We start from the raw sequence: 16,151 nt of genomic DNA on the forward strand, positions 1-16,151 counted from the left end.
AGACTGTGTAAGCCACCCTGATGCTTAGAAAGGAGGGCTAGAAACACTGCACAGCCCCAGGTAGAGAAAGAAGAGACCCCTTCCCAGGGTTCTCCTTTCTAGAAGCTAAAGAATGAAGCCAGGAACCAAGCTAAGACCCCAAGTGCCCTAGGACTTACAGAGGCAGCAGTAAGGCCAGCAGGCACCTAGGGACTTGCAGGAAGCCCCAGGGGTACCGAGAAAATGCTGTTCCCCCAGGAAGTAGAATGTCCTCCAAATAGACCACCCACCACTTCTTGCAAACACCTGCTGTTCAGATTCGTGGGCTGCTATTTTTTCAAGGAGTTTCTTTTCTGAAAGACCTAGAGAATATTCTAGAACAGTTAAATATAGCTCTCGTGAAAGCTGCCCCATTTACATGCCTGGTGTTCATTCAACAAACATTCTCCGAGGGCCTGCTTGGTGCCAGACATTGGTGGGTGGGCAACCCAGCCACTGGGAGGTGAAGAAGATGGTCCTTGCCCGGAGGTGCTGGGGGTGGCGGACATAGGCCAGTTCAGGAAGAGCTGAATGCAACACAGGGTGACAGGTGTTGGCTGGCAGGAGCCCTGGAGCTGCAGGAACCTGCAGGAAAGGCACTTAAAAGCACAAGAGCAGGCTGCCCAGAGGACAGGATAGGAGGGGGTGAGGGGTAAGAGCAGGAGCTACTCGGCAGGCAGGAGGTTGAAGGTCAAGGGCCACGGGAAGTAATGCAGGCATGCTTAGGCCACAGGATACTGTGGGGACAGGAGCTTCTGAGCAGAGGAATGGCTTAGTCTGCTCTGGTGAGCATCAGCACCTGCCTTGAGCAGCCACAGAAATGCCTGCAATTGGGAAAAGTCGAGTGGGCAGCATTGTCAGAGTGTGGTGTTGCATAATGCTTGGTGCTCCCCCTCCCACCAGCTCTTTAAAACAAACGCTTAGGTCATCCCCAGAGGAAAGAAAAAAAAATCAGAGCGGGCCTTTCCCTGTGCCCAGAAGGGATCTAGGCTGAACTAGAGAACAAAACCCAGAGGGGAAAAAAGGCAAAGTGTTTCCAATGTCTGGGTCTCCTGGGTCTAGGAACAGAGAGGACTTCAGTCAGGAGCAGTAGGACCCAGGCAGGGGCGCTTTTAATGTACACAGAGGGCAAAGTCCCAGCTGGTGGCAAATGCCACCTACAAGGAAGAGAAAGAATGGAGGTAGCATGGCATTTAGCTCCTCATCTAGGACTCAGGACCAATGCTTAGCTTTGATTCCTCCTCTAGATGGGGTAAAGAAGAGGGGACTAGAGCCAGGGAGACACCAAACACCTAGGGAGAGATGATCTACTTCTGCTGCTCCCCCTCCCCACCACACCCAGCTCTTCGCACTCAGAGATGCTCCTTGCCAGTTGTATTCCCCATCTCCAGTTCCACTGTCCCATTATTTTACAGGGGACACTTGGGACATATTGTGATTTCAAAGAAAGCCAGCTAGTGTACTCTGGAGCAAGTTTGAGGTTTTCATCAGTTGCTCAAGATTCACTTGGGGAGACGTTAGCCCAGACAGAGCAGGCAAATGTGCCCACAGGATGGGTCATGACTGAGGGCTCAGAGCCACTAACATGGCCAGTAGAAGTCTAAACTCTGTGTACCCAAAGTCTCAAGGCAGGTATAAGGCATTCCCAGCCCTTGGCAGTGAACACTGGAGAATGATGGGCACCATCACATACTGGTCATTCCCTGGGAAGTCCATGCCTCTAGCTGTTTTGTCTCTGTAGCCACACTGCAGCCACAGATAACAGATCATCAAAGCTCCTTGCACCAACAGGACACCAGTCATCAAAACTTCACCAAAGGCACAGAAGCACTCTATGTGCAATTCAAGACCAAACAGTTCTGATGACAGTAGCTATAGCACTGTTTCATTTCTGTCATTTCTTCTAGGGAGCGCTGATAAATATCTGAACCTCTATCCAATCACAATAAAGGTTCAAGTATACAAATCGCCCCACATACCAGACTTTCATACCTATATCAGTGCCTTTTTTTATAAAGCAGGTCAATGTGCTATAAGAAAAAAAATTAAGAATAAGTCAAAAACATAAACATTTATATAAATGCTATTAAAAGAAAGCAAGTAGGCTAGGGGTATTCATCAAGTAGTAGAAAGCCTGCCATTCAATTGTGAGCTCATGAGTTCAAACCTTTGTAAAACAACAACAAAAAAAATTAAGTTTAAGAAAGCAGGTACAACAATATTGTGGGGGAAGCTTCAGACAATAAAATATCAAACATAATAAAGAAGCTTGTTTTATATAAGCAAGCTTTTCTCCACCCCCAATAAAATTAAGCCTTTATGTGTCTAACTACTTAGCCGCAAATTATACAAAGCAAAAATTACCAGAGTTATAAGGAGAAACTGACAAAACATGAAAATAAAACATGTGCAAGCCAAATTCAACAACTTATTTTTTTAAAAAAAACTCACTTAACATGGTCCATTTAGTTTTATCTCAGGAATGCAAAGATGGTTCAATATCCATAAATCAGTAAACATTATACCACACATAAACAAAATAAATGATATAAATCACATGGCATCTTAATTGATGCAGAAAAAAACCTTTAACAAAATTCAGCATTCCTTTTAGAATAAAATCTCTGAAGCAACTAAGAACAGTATTGTACCCATAATTATATTTTATTTATATATATATATATGTATATATATATATATATAACAAATCTATATCAAGCATCATGCTAAATTGGGAAAAAGCAAAATCATTTCTTCTAAGATCAATAATGAGACAAGGTTGGCCACTCTCCCCACTCTTACTCAGTGTAGTATTAGAATTCATAGCCAGAAATATAATGCAAGAAAGAGAAATAAAAGACATTTAATTAGAGAAAGAAGTCAAATTACCTCTATGCACAGACTATCCGAGTCTATATTTTTAAGACCCTAAAGGGTCAACCAAAAATCTCCTGGATCTAATGAACACTTTTAGCAACATAACAAGACATAAAGTCAACATTCAAATATCAGTAGCTTTTCTATATACCAACAATAAAAAAGCTGAGAAAGAAATTAGGAGAACAATCCCATTCAGAATAACCTCAAAAACTTTTTTTAAAGTAGATATTAACTTAAACAAAACATCTCTACAATGAAAACTATGGGATCTTGAAGAAAAAAATTAAAGAAGACTCAAAAAGATAAAAAGACCTACCATGTTCATGGATTGGCCAAATTAATATCAGAAAAAATGGCTACACTATTGAAAGCAATCCACAATATACATCAAACAGATTTAATGCAATATCCACCAAAATATCAATGTCATTTTTCACATAGACAGGACAATCAATCCTGAAATTCATTAGAAAGCACAAGCAGACCCCAAAATAGCCTAAGCAATCCTGAGGGGCGGGGGAAATAGCAATGCTGGAAGTATCACAATACTACAAATTACACTACAGACACATAATAACAAAAATAGCATGGAACTGGCACAAAAACAGACATAAGGCCAATGAAACAGGGTAGAAGACCAAGAAATAAAATCACAAAGCTACAGACATTTAAGTTTTCTAAAAAAGAGAGAAAAAAAACAAACACTGGAGAAAAGGCAGCCCCTTCAAAAAGTATTCTAGAGAAACTATTTTACCTACATGTGAGAGACCAAAACATAAACCTTATCTCTCACCTTGTAAAATATCACCTGCAAATGTACCAAAGGCATAATGCTCTGGACCTACCACAGGAACACATAAGAAAAACCCTGAAGTCATCCGCACAGCCTATTATTTTCTGATGACGACCCCTAATTGCCCAGACTATAACACCAAGAATTCACAAATAAAAATACATCAAACTTATTATCTGACTGAGGTAACTACAATCTGTCTGTACATCACCTTTACAATAAAAAATTTTAAAAGCTGGAAGTGGTTCTGTGGCTCAAATGGTAGAATTGTTGGCCTTGAGCAAAAGAAGCTGAGGGACAGTGCCCAGGCCCAGACTTCAAGACCCAGGATAGGCAAATAAAATAGTAAAATACTAAAAAAAATTTAAAATATAAAAATAAAAGTACATCAAGTTAAAAAGTGTCTGCACAGGGGCTGGGAAGATGGCTCAGTGGTAGAGCGTTTGCCTTGCATGCCTGAGGCCCTGGGTTTGATTCCTTAGCACCACATAAGCAAAAAGAAAAAAGCCGGAGGTGGCGCTGTGGCTTAAGTGGTAGAGCACTAGCCTTGAGCTGAAGAGCTGAGGGACAGCGCCCAGGCCCAGAGTTCAGGTCCCACGACTGGACCCCCCCAAAAAAAAGTGCCTGCACAGCAAAAGAATCAATTACCAGAATCAAGATATAAACCACAGAATAGGACAATATCTGCCAGTGATTCAATGGATAAAGAATTAATAGCCAGCTGGGTACCAGTGACTCATACCTGTAATCCTAGCTACTCAGGAGGCCAGTAGCTGAGGACCACAGTTTGAAGCCAGTCCAGGCAGAAAAGTCCCCAAGAGACTGTTATCTCCAATTAACCAACCAAAAACTGCAAGTGGAACTGTGGCTCAAAGTGGTAGAGCACAACCCTTGAGCAGAAGTGCTCAGGGACAGGGCGCAGGCCCTGAGTTCAAGCCCCACATTGCCAAAAAAAAAAAAAAAAGAAGAAGAAAAAGAAGAAGAAGAAGAATTAATATCCAGAAGCTCAAAAAACTAAATAATGAAAGAACAAATAACACAATTAGTAAATGGCTAATAAACACATGAAGAAATGTACAACATCCTTAACCACAAAGGAAATGAAAATCAGAACTACACAGGATTCCATCTCACTCCAGTCAGAATGGCAATCCAGTCACACCACCAAAAACAAGCAATGCTAGCGAGGATTCAGAGATACAGGAATGCTTATACACCACTGGTGGGAATAAAAACTGTTCAAGTCAGGATGGAGGTTCCTCAAAATAATAAAACAGACCTATTTTATGATACCCTATACCATTCTTATCTAGAGTATAGCATCTATCTGGAGTCCAAATTAATATATAAAATAGACACTTACATACCATGTTTATTTCAGCTTTGTCCATAGTGGCCAAAGGACAGAATCAGCCAGGACACTCAACAACCAAGAATGGATGCATTAAATATGATACACATTATATTACCTAATCATAAAGAAAAATGGAATTATGTCATTTGAAGATAGAACTGGAGATTGTTGTGTTGCCTGAGATTAGTCAAGCTCCCTCCAAAAGCCAAATATCACATATCTTCACTCATTTGAAGACTCAAGGCTTAAAAGACATACATAAAACAAATGCACAGAGAGAGAGCATGATTGTAAATGCAACAGTTGGGAGGAGGCAGAAGAGGGGAGAAGGAATGATGTAGGATGAATAGTATTGGAATACAATGTGTCTATGTATGAAGAGGCCATAAGGAATCTCACTGAAAGCTTGAACAACAGATGGATAGGGGACAGAGATAGTGTGGAAGAGGGTTAAAGATATGCATATGTGAAACATACATGCAAACATTATACAATTAATATATGCTAAATATTAATTATACAATTTATACTTACATACAAATATACAATTTATATATGCTAAATATTATATTTTTATATTTACATATAATTAGCATATACAACACAATATAATACATAATAATATCAATATATTACATAAGTAATATTTAGCATATATTAATTGTGTATTTGTATGATAAAATAATATTATGTATAAATACTTAGCATCTATTAATTGTATAATATTTATGTATTTGGGTGATAAAATGATATTTATATAAATATTTAGCATATATTAATTATGTAATATTGTACATTTGCATGAAAAATAATATTTATATTATATAATATTTAGCATACCTTAATTGTATAATATTTTGCATGTGTATTTAACCATCAATTTCCAAATCTTGTATGTATTTTAATTATATAGTACTTGTTCAATTACTATTTAGTATGTGTACAATTTAGTGTTTGTATAATTAATATATGCTGAAAATGAAAAAAATGAAAGTCATAATGTTATATTTATGTGAATATTTTACAGCACTTGAACAATTAATACATGTTAAAAATGAAAAAGTGACAGCAAAGTCATTTTTCTGTCAAGAATAAATGAGGGTGAGTGTGGTTAAAGTTTCTTTATATGATGTTTAGAAGCAGAATATGAAGCTGTCAAAACTTTTATGAAGGGGAGAAGGGATGACAGTAAAGGAGGTAATTTTGATCAATTGCAAGAAATGTATCAAGAAACTGACAAAACACAATTGAAAACACCAAATGAGACCCTAATAAATCTTCATCAGCTAAAGACGTAATAACATTATAAACCAAGGAGCCCAAGTAGAGCTAAGTGAATGAGGAACCCTAATGTGTGACCCTGGGGATGACGGTTCATGGACAAAGGACCTCCTCCAGTTAAGACACACAAATATAAAATGTGATGACAATTTACAACCTTGTAAGATGGGGCTGATGGCCTTTAGCCACTAGTTTCCAAACCTTGAATGGCCTGAACAAGTCTAAGTTAGTAGTTTTGTGTGGAACTTTAAATGCAGCAAAGAGATAAATATTATTTTCAAATAACTGTGGGACTTTAGCTACAAAGTGCAAGAAGTCATAAAATATGCAAATTACATGTTTGAAATGTGCTCCCATCTATATTAGCTGTTCTAGGTGTATGGAAGACAGTGATGCACCTCCCAAAAACCTCATTGGATACTTACTGTTGACAGTTGGGAAATCATCACGACAGGACAGTGACAGATAGTCGGACTGCAAGTCTCATGTTTCTGGTGAATACATCAGTGTGTGTGTGTGTGTGTGTGTGTGTGTGTGTGTGTGTGTGTGTGACTTGAAATACACACTTCCAATTTACTATAGAAAAAAGAAAAACTCACTTGCAAATGTCTTACAAGTAAAATTAATCATGACAGACCAATGAGATGCAGCCAAAGTAACACATTGAGGAAAACACATAGCCTTTAATATATTTGCATATTTTTAATGGGAGTAAAAAAAAAATCCTGATGACTGCCAACACATAAAGCTAGAGGTAAAAATTAAAACATTAAGAATGCAAAATAAATATAACATGACTCTCTTAAAAGATAAAAACATGTTGGTAACTAATTCCACACATTTCCAAACCATGTAAGAACCAAGAAAGCGTTCTCTGCCATCACTTCCCATTTTCCCTGCTTTGCTGGCCAATGCATACTACCTCCCACTTCTTTGGAGTTTGGGACCCTCTGACCTAAACACTGTTCCCAGTGGATACCAGACAAATCTCCTCAGTGCCAGAGTTTCTTAGTTGGAACATGCATCCCAACACGCCCTTACCTCTGGAAAAGGCATCTACTCTCTGTACCTCTCAGCCACAAGGACCCCAGGCACTGCCCAGGCTTCCTGCACTAACTCTCCTGGGCCTTTAGGACATCTCTTGTTCCCGGGCATCTTTCCTGCACTCAATCTGCACACATCATGTAGGGCCCCGTATGTGGACAGCTGACCAGGACCCTGAGATGAGGGATACAGCCACACCCTCCCCAGGGGGGCTCATGACCGCAGACACCCACGGCCACCTTCCAGCCAGGGTGTGGTGACAGCCTTGGTACCTAGTGAGCACACCGCGCCAGCCTGGGCGGGGCACAGCAGGGTTAGGGTCCCAGGCTGCGCACGATTATACACATGATACAGAGGGCTAGGGCAGGCGAGCTGGACTTAGGCTGAAGACCTGAGTGTGACCAAAGAGAATGGTGTCCAATGGACTGGGAGCAGGGGAATGGCAGCCACAGGGGGTCACCATGGTGACAGATTCGTCATTAGGGTCCCAGGAAGCCATCTTCTCCTGGGAAAATGGAGTTGGGAAGTCTGGCCTCTCTGAATGACATCTGTGCTGCCCCAGGTCCCACAACCTGCTGCCCCCCCCCACCTCAGCCTCCCTCCTCCAAGAGCTGCGTCCGTCTTCGCAGGGGCGCATCAAGATCACAGAGGCCTGGGCTGTCCTCTGTCCTCTCACCCTGCTGGTCTGCGCAGGAGCACAGCAAGGCTCTAAGAAGCCGCGACATCTAGATCCATCACCCCCAAGAGCAGAGGGAGGACGGAGACCTGCCCCACCCCCAAGAGGCCTGCTCGATGTCCATCCCTCGTGCCATACCAACGCAGTCCACATGTGCCACCCCTCCCCAGCCCCAGCCCGCCCTTATCCAGCCCCCACCCCACCCCAACGCCGTGTCTCCTACCAGGTCTGACGAGGAGGAGGTCCACTCCATTGTGTAGATGCACCTGCTGCTCCTTGCCAGCTCTGTCGTCCCTCCGGACTTGGCTTACACCAAGACCCGAGACTGAGGCCAGCCAGCATCAACTGGGCAAATGTGGGGCCCAGTGGCTGGCATCTGGCCTCCATGCCATGGCAAGCCAGGCGGGCACACTCACAGATGCTCTTGAATGGTCTCCTCTGCTCCACTGTGAATTCCTCCATACCTCCTGCTCTCAGTCCATGCACCTGCTTGTGCTGTGTGCCTGGGTTAAGATTCTAGGGCTTGGGTTCTGGTCCCTACCCAGCCAATACAGAGGGATATTTTGTAGACACTCAAGGGAAGATCTTGAGAGAACAATCATCTGAATCCTGCCTCCTTCAGGGCAGGCATGGTGGGGGGAAGGTGGGGACATGGTTCCAAATTCATATGTTCCAGAACCCTTTTCCCTGAAACACTCAGGTGTGACCCTGGCCCTTGTAGGAGGCCCAGCATGAAGGGTACCACAGGGGGCAGGGAGGAGGAGGCAAAAATCACCCAGTAGAGTAGGGAAGTGAGTGGGGAATGAATGAAAGTACAAGCAGAGACACTGGATGAAAGGAGCGAGTGGAGGCGAGGAGGCCGGGAGGCCGGTGCTTGGAGGGGCAGGTCACTGAGGACTAGCTAATACCATGTGGAGAAGTACAAGTGAGGTGTGCAGCAGACATGGCTGATGGCTGAGGAGGAAGGAACCAACAGAAACATGGAGGGCTGCATGGAGCACAGGTGGATGGCAGTGTGGCTGATGCCTGAAGACAGAAAGACACAAAGGAGGAGGGGGGTGAGGCGCAGGTGTGTGGTGGAAGGCTGACTGATACGAAGGCAGATGCCGAAACAAATGGCAGGTGCACAGGGCACTGCGTCAAGGGCCGAGGAGAAAGCGAAAGGCAGGTGCACCGAAGGCGCAGCGGTTGGTTGGCGGGGCTCTGACGCCCCGGCACAGGAGGTGGGTGGCCAGTCAGCGAGGAGGGCGATATGCTGGCAGGAAGGGAAGGGAAGCCAGGACGCAGAGGCCGAGACGTGGTGAGCGCCGTGCCTCAAAGAAAAAGAAGTGAAATGCTAGCGGAGAAAGGTGAGGGTCAGGTGAAGAGGCCCAGCATGCGCTGGCAGAGGGGAGGGAAGGAACACGTGGAGCCCAGACACTGTGGGGGGGCAGAGAAGGGAGAAGGGAGGAAATGAAGGGTTAGTAAAGACTGACGTGAAACCAGGCTGCCCATTGGGTGAAAGAGTGGGCCTGAGTGAGGTGGGAAAGGGTGGAGCTAATGACAGGTGAATGGAGGGATGGACGGGTGAGGGCGTGGTGTAGGAGGTGGGTGTTAGGTGAATGGAGGGATGGAGGATAAGGCGGTGGTGGAGGGGTGAATGCTGGGTGAATGGAGGGATGGGAGATGGGTGGTGGGTTGGGAATGACTGCTAGTGAATGGTGGCAGATGGAGACTGCGGGGAGGGTGATTCAGGGTGTCTGTGTAAGGAGAAGAAAGATGAGGGGCAGGAGGAGCCCCCTCCTGTAGTGGAGGCTGGGGAAAGGGATTGCGCTTCCTGATTCAGCTGAGGTACAAGATGGCAGGTGAGGAGCGAAGGGCGGGAGGCAGGGCGGCGTGACACAGGGCCCGTGGGAGTGGGTGGCGGGCAAGCTTTGAGTGGTTCAGGGGTTGCCAGTCCCCAGAGGGTGAGTGACACACGGTGGGCGGGGCTGCCTGGGGTGAGGGGGGGCTGGGGAGCGGATGGCCGTCCTGGATGCAGGCAGAAAGAGATGACCTCTGTGACTCGTTTGCCTCCTGCTCCTCTCTGCCCCGGCTGGCTCTCTTTCCTGAGCCGGGAAAGAGCAGGTGAAGGCAGAGCGTGGCACACATCAGCACCAGGCTGTGTATCTCCATATACCTAAGGAAAGGTATCTGATACAGCCCCCCCGCCCCGCGCCAGAAAGGCCCCCATGTCTCTGCCTCCTCTATGCCACCCGCAAGCAGGCCATCTGCCAGGGCAGGACTGGGCCAGGGTAGGAGGGTCTGGGAAGATGGCTGTCCACAGCCATCTGCAGCATTCCTGTGCCCCAAAGCCTCCTCCCTGAGTGCCAACGGGAGCCCCCATCCTCCAGGCCTGCCAACAGTGCCCTGCATGGCAGGGCCCTTTCTTGGGAATGGCTGTGTGGGTTTCCTGAGCACTGGTGGGCACTCCACAGGCCCAGCCTGCTGCCCCAGCCCGCAGTGAGGAGATCCTAATTGCCCCGCACTGTGCGGTCTCTGCCTCAGTTTCCTCACGTGAGGCAGCCTCATGAACAAAGTGTGTGTGAGAGAAAGAGTGACCATGTGTATCTCAGTATGTGTGTGTCCGTGTGTGCATTTGTGTCTGACTGTGTGTGCATGTGTCTGAGTATGTGTCTATGTGTGCATTTGTATCTGAGTGTGTGTATGTGTGTCTGTGAATTTGTGTTTGAGTGTGTGTCTCTGTGTGAGTGTGTATCTGAGTGTGTGTCTGTGTGTGCCTTTGTGTCTGAGTATGTAAATGTGTGTCTGCATGTGTGTATGCATGTGTGTCTGTGCATGTGTGTCTATGCATGTGTGTATGTGTGTATGCATGTGTCTGTGCGTGTGTGTGCATGTGTGTCTATGCATATGTGTGTGTGTGTGTGTCCATCCTCTGGCACCATTCCAGCGGCTCCGCAGCAAACTTTATGAGATGGCCACTCTGTGCCAAAACTGGAGGTGCAGAATAAATGTGACCAACAAAGTTGGCTTTGAGAGAGAAATGCAGGGGCACACACTAGGACTGTGCATGTGTGTCTGTGTGTGAGTATCTGAGTGTGTATGCAGGTGTGTCTGAGTGTGTGTGCATTTGTGTCTGAGAGTGCGTGCATGTGTGTCTGTATACATTTGTGTATCTGAGTATGTCTCTGCAAGTGTGTGTCTGTGTATGCGTATGTGTGCATGTGTGTGTGTGCGTGTGTGTCTGTGTATACATTTGTGTGTCTGAGTGTGTCTGGGCATGTGTGTCTGTGTATGTGTGTCTGTGTATGTGTGTGTGTGTGTGTGCATGTGTGTCTGTGCATGTGTGTGTGCATGTGTGTGTGTGCGTGTGTGTGTGTGTGTGTGTCCGTTCTCTGGCACCATTCCAGTGCTCCTCGGCAAACCATTATGAGATGGCCACTCTGTGCCGGGCCTGCAGGTGCAGAATGAATGTGACCAACGAAGCTGGCATTGAGAGAGAAGTGCAGGGGCACACACAGGGGCTGTGCGTGTGTCTAAGTGAGTGTCTGTGTGTGCATTTGTGTCTGAGAGTGTGTATGGGTGTCTGTGTGTATATTTGTGTGTCTAAGTGTATCTCTGTGTGAGTGTGCGTGTGTGTGTGTCTGTGTCTGTGTCTGTGTGTCTGTGTCTGTGTCCGTCCTCTGGCACCATTCCAGCGGCTCCACAGCAAACCATTATGAGATGGCCACTCTGTGCCGGGCCTGAAGATGCAGAATGAACGTGACCAACGAAGTTGGCATTGAGAGAGAAGTGCAGGGACACACACAAGGGCTGTGCGTGTGTGTGTGTGTGTGTGTGTGTGTTTGTGCTAAGCCAAGTGTCATAGGGTAAACTAAGGCAGTCACTGGGCTTAGGTATCTTAGCTGCCTTTCACTCTAGGTGTAATCATTTGAGTGCTGCCCCCCCTCAAGGCCAAGCCTTATCTTGCAGCCATCTAGCTGTCCCCAGAGCCTCGGCAGCAGGCTGCACAGGTAAGGCACATGTGAACTGTGCCTCACACATGACTCTGGGGAGAGCCGGAACCCATGGAACACGCTGCTGTTCTGTGAGGTCCGTTCTCAGTGTGTATGGCTGGAAACAGAAGGAGTCCCTGTGCTGTGATTTATGTAAAGCAGGTGTGGTGGGCCCAGGCCCGCTCAGAGCGAGCGCCAGCCCCGGCTGGCCGCCTCGCGTCCTAAGCCAGTCACTCAGCTCCTGGACCCCTGGAGCCTGAGGAACACAGCCGCTGCAGTGTCTGTGTGCTTTCCTTCTTCCCCTTCTAAACCTTGGCCAAGGAGGAAAACCCCCATCTTCCCTTCTCTTCCCCCACCCACCCCCGCAAACCATTGCTCCTAAATTGTCCTCCACAGCTCTGCAGACAAAATCTAGTTTCTTCCTTTCCGATGATCCGAGGTAGCGGTACGGGCTCCAGCACTGTCGTGGCGGGAGGAGAGGATGGGGTTCAATCTTAGTCTTAAGCCCCTACTGTGGAGAGGAGATGAGGGGGCACCAGAAGTGCCTACTCAACACCCACCTCAGCCCCACGCAGAACAACCTCACACAGACCGCGCCCCACACGTCCAGACCCTGCCCAGCACAGCCAACTCCATCAACAGGTTTGGGGAGGGGGGTTCAAGTGCCCCCCTGAGTCAGGCAAATCAGGTTAGGGTGCAAATAGAGTCCTCCCATGCAGAGGCCTCGGGCTTCACCAGCACTAATTTTCAAACTAAATAATCAAATCTCTTTGGAAGAGCTACAAGTGGCCTGGCCATGCACCCATGGAAGACTCGGAGCGCAAAGCAGATGAATGACATAACCACCTGTGCCCCAGGAGAGCTGGCTGTGCCGTTGGGCTTCCTGGTTATCAGGACACTGGCCATGCCCAGAGCACCCAAGACAGGGGGAAAGACACCTGGGTAATATCCTTCCAAGCCTTTCTCCAAGGCTTGGCCACAGATTCAACCCAAAGTGGTAAATGTATATGTTTTGAAAATCCATTTCACAGAGTGATAATAACTCCTGTGAGAAGCAACGATCCTTAGCAGACACCCAGCGCTAGGGACTCCTGTTACAGTTTTGGAGTCTGGTGCAAAGTTGCCACATATAATAGGAATCACTGAAGGGTGGATTAAACATAACAGTGACCTGAGTCGTTAATGTCACTGTCCATAGAAGACAGCGTCCTGGAGGGTACGGCTTGGGGCTGGTTTTTGTCATAGGTCTAAGAGCACCTTCATTTGCATTTCTACTTAAAAAATAACAAACAGAATTAACTGGAAAGGTGCTTGGTTTCTTAGACATTTAAGCACTTTGACTGAATACCTTCTTAGGCCAAAGAACATGAGGCTGGATTAAGTAGTCATCCAAGAAATGCACAGTGCCTCACCGCTGTGGGTGTGTAGATCCCACCAGCACCCCCGAGTGCATCTGAATATATGTACGTGTGAGTCTATGTGAGTCTGTACACATGTGCACCTTGTGTGTGCACGTGTGCACATGTGAATATGTATGGGAGTACGTGTGTGAGTGTGGATGCACATCTGTGCATGTGAATGTGTGCCTTGTGTGGGCATGTGTGCGTAGGAGTGTGTGAGTATGTATACATAGGAGTGTGTGAATGTGTGTGCTTGTGTGTGCACATGTGTATACACAGGTGGGGATATGCATGTGTGTGCATGTGTGCATGCGAGAGGGGGTGTGTGCTGTGGATGTATGCATGTATGTCCATGTGCATGTGTGTGGGTGCATTTTCTGACCTTCTTTTCAGAAAATCAGTGGAAAATTTCCTAAAGGAAATAAGAACCCCGGCATTTCTTTTTCAGCGGCCCCTGCACTGGGTGAGGAGGTAGGGAGCAGACGTGGTGCTTCGCTACATTCTCTGCTGATTTAACCATGAGACCAGAACCACCTCGTTAAGGACTTCATCCATCGCAATCGTCTGTTTTTTAGGAGAAATCTGGAACATGTCTGGGTTCGCTTTTAGCTAGATGTGTCCCTCAAGCCTTGGGAGCCACCAGCCAGTCCTTATGCTGGCTGACTCCAGAACAGCCTGCTGACCAATCTCACCTGTCTGGGCTTTTCTCCCCTTCCTCCCTCTCCCCCTCCCTGGGGATGGAGCTTGAGGGTCCTCAGCTCTTCAGAGAACAACCCTGGCCCCCGGCCTCCAGCCCTCAACAAGCAAGTAACTTGCACAGCTGCAGACCAGCAACGCCGTTTGAGGACAGAAATGGCAGCAATGATCAACGGGTCCTGTCTGAGGCTGGCACGCGGCGGGGAGGGGTGGACTGGGCTGTGCGGCCATGCGGGGCAGAGTGTACGGGGCCAGCTTGGCAAAGCTGGCTCTGGATATGACAGAAGGAAGTGGGTTGCATGAAACACATACATCGATGAATTAAACATCTCAAACATGATGACTCTTAAAAAGTCTTTTCAAGGAAGAAGGAAAGACAGGCCACCCCGGGCTACGCTTCCTGTTGCATATGACATGGAGCGATCCTTAGCTTTCCAGACAAAGAACAGTACCAAAAGCAAACTAGAGAAGGTCCAGAGAGGTAAAACCAGAGGGGCAGAAGTGGGAAACGAGGATCATCTGCTCAGAGCCCAGGGGCAACATGGACTACAGAGACCCAGTACGGATGGGGCGGAGGCGCCGCACTGGTGAGGCAGTGTGCCAACCACAGAGCCACCACCTGCCAGCCCTGCGGTCCTCTCCACCATAACCACTGGCCCCAAAGGACCTGCTCAGATCCCCACAGGTCTCCCGCAGAGTGTCTGCAGTGTCTTCCACCATCCCCCAGCCTCAGTGGGCCGCCATCCAAGGGACCCACCAGAGACCTTGCTCTGTGGACAGCGCCCTGGGTGCAGAATCTGGGGGGGGGGAGGTGTTCCCATGTTGTTCCAACAGGACCTTGTCCCCAGAGGGAGCTAACTGTCCCCAGTTTGGGGTGATGTCCAGACCAAGTGGGCGACAGGTGTTCCTCTGGGTGCCCAGAGCAATTCCCCTGAAGCCATCTCCAACCCAAGCTCCCTCCGAGGAGCAAACCCTCCCTCCTAGGGACCTGATGCTCCAAGAACTCTGAGAAAAGGGGAGGGGGGATGTGGGTGCTGAAAACCGGGCTCAGAGAAGACTAAAGGGACCCCAGGCCATAGAGATCAGTACTCCCTGCCCCACCCCCGACAGCCTAGGAACAATCTCCTGCCATCCCAGGTGTCGGGACACCTTAGGTGCCAGGCTAGCTCTCTCCAATTTTTCCCCAGAGGTAGTCAGTGCAAGCCCTGGCGGCCGGCGCGCGGGCCAAAGTGGCGCCTCTGCCCCGCGCCCGCCCGGGGTTCACTGGGGAGGAGCAGGATCTTCTCCTCCCACCTCCCCCCCCCCCGCCCCCGTAGAGAATGGGGCCTGAGACCGGGAAGGGGGGGATATCCCCACCAAAAAGTTGTGTTTCCTTGCCCCCCCCGAACTTTTCCCGGGGCACGCGGGGCGCACCGGCGGCTCCCCGGGGCTCCCCGGCGGCGGCTTACCTATGGTGGTGATGACGGTGATGGCGAAGTAGAAGGAGCCGGCGAATTTCCACTGGACGCCGGCGCGGTGAGGCTCGGACTGCAGGATGACCAGCTCGAGCTGGCGGTAGTCATCGGTGCTGATGTTGTACTTGCCCCGGATGCGGACCTCCTCCGCCTTGAGCTTCTCCTCCTCGCGCATCTCGTGGTCGGACTCGAGGGCGTCGAACACGGCGGCGCCCACCAGCAGGTAGGTGAAGGTGCAGGCGATGAGCGACAGGGTCCGCACGTTCTGCCGCTTCATAGCGGCCATGAAGGAGCCGGCGAGCGGGACGTGGCCCACCGCCTGGCAGCCGCGCCGGTCCCACTGCAGCACCCGGCGGACGGCGTTGCGCCCGTGCTTGCTGGCGAGTTTCAGGCCGTGGCAGCAGCAGCAGCAGTAGCACCAGCCCGGGAACCTGATGTGGCCCCCGAATCCCGGGCAGTGGCCTTCCCCGTGCCCCTCACACTCGCCCTCGCACTCGCCCTCGCCCTCGCCCGCGCTCTCGCCCGCGCCTTCGCCTCCGCCTTCGCCTTCGCTCTCGCCTTGAACTTGGAGCTCGTCGCCG

At 48.5% G+C, this 16,151-nt stretch overlaps 1 protein-coding gene across 1 annotated transcript in view; it reads right to left on the reverse strand.

The window, feature by feature from the left end:
- Kcnk9 (potassium channel, two pore domain subfamily K, member 9) overlaps positions 1 to 15,857 on the reverse strand; it is a 33,115-nt gene extending 17,258 nt beyond the window's left edge. The window contains exon 1 of the mRNA XM_013025172.1: positions 15,565 to 15,857. Within this exon, the coding sequence (XP_012880626.1) occupies positions 15,565 to 15,856 (292 nt within the window). The 5' untranslated portion in view covers position 15,857. The remainder of the gene's footprint in view (positions 1 to 15,564) is intronic.
- Between the last annotated feature and the right edge of the window lie 294 nt (positions 15,858 to 16,151).

The sequence above is a fragment of the Dipodomys ordii genome, unplaced genomic scaffold (assembly GCF_000151885.1).
Source record: "Dipodomys ordii isolate 6190 unplaced genomic scaffold, Dord_2.0 Scaffold82, whole genome shotgun sequence".
Classification (NCBI taxonomy): Eukaryota; Metazoa; Chordata; class Mammalia; order Rodentia; family Heteromyidae; genus Dipodomys; species Dipodomys ordii.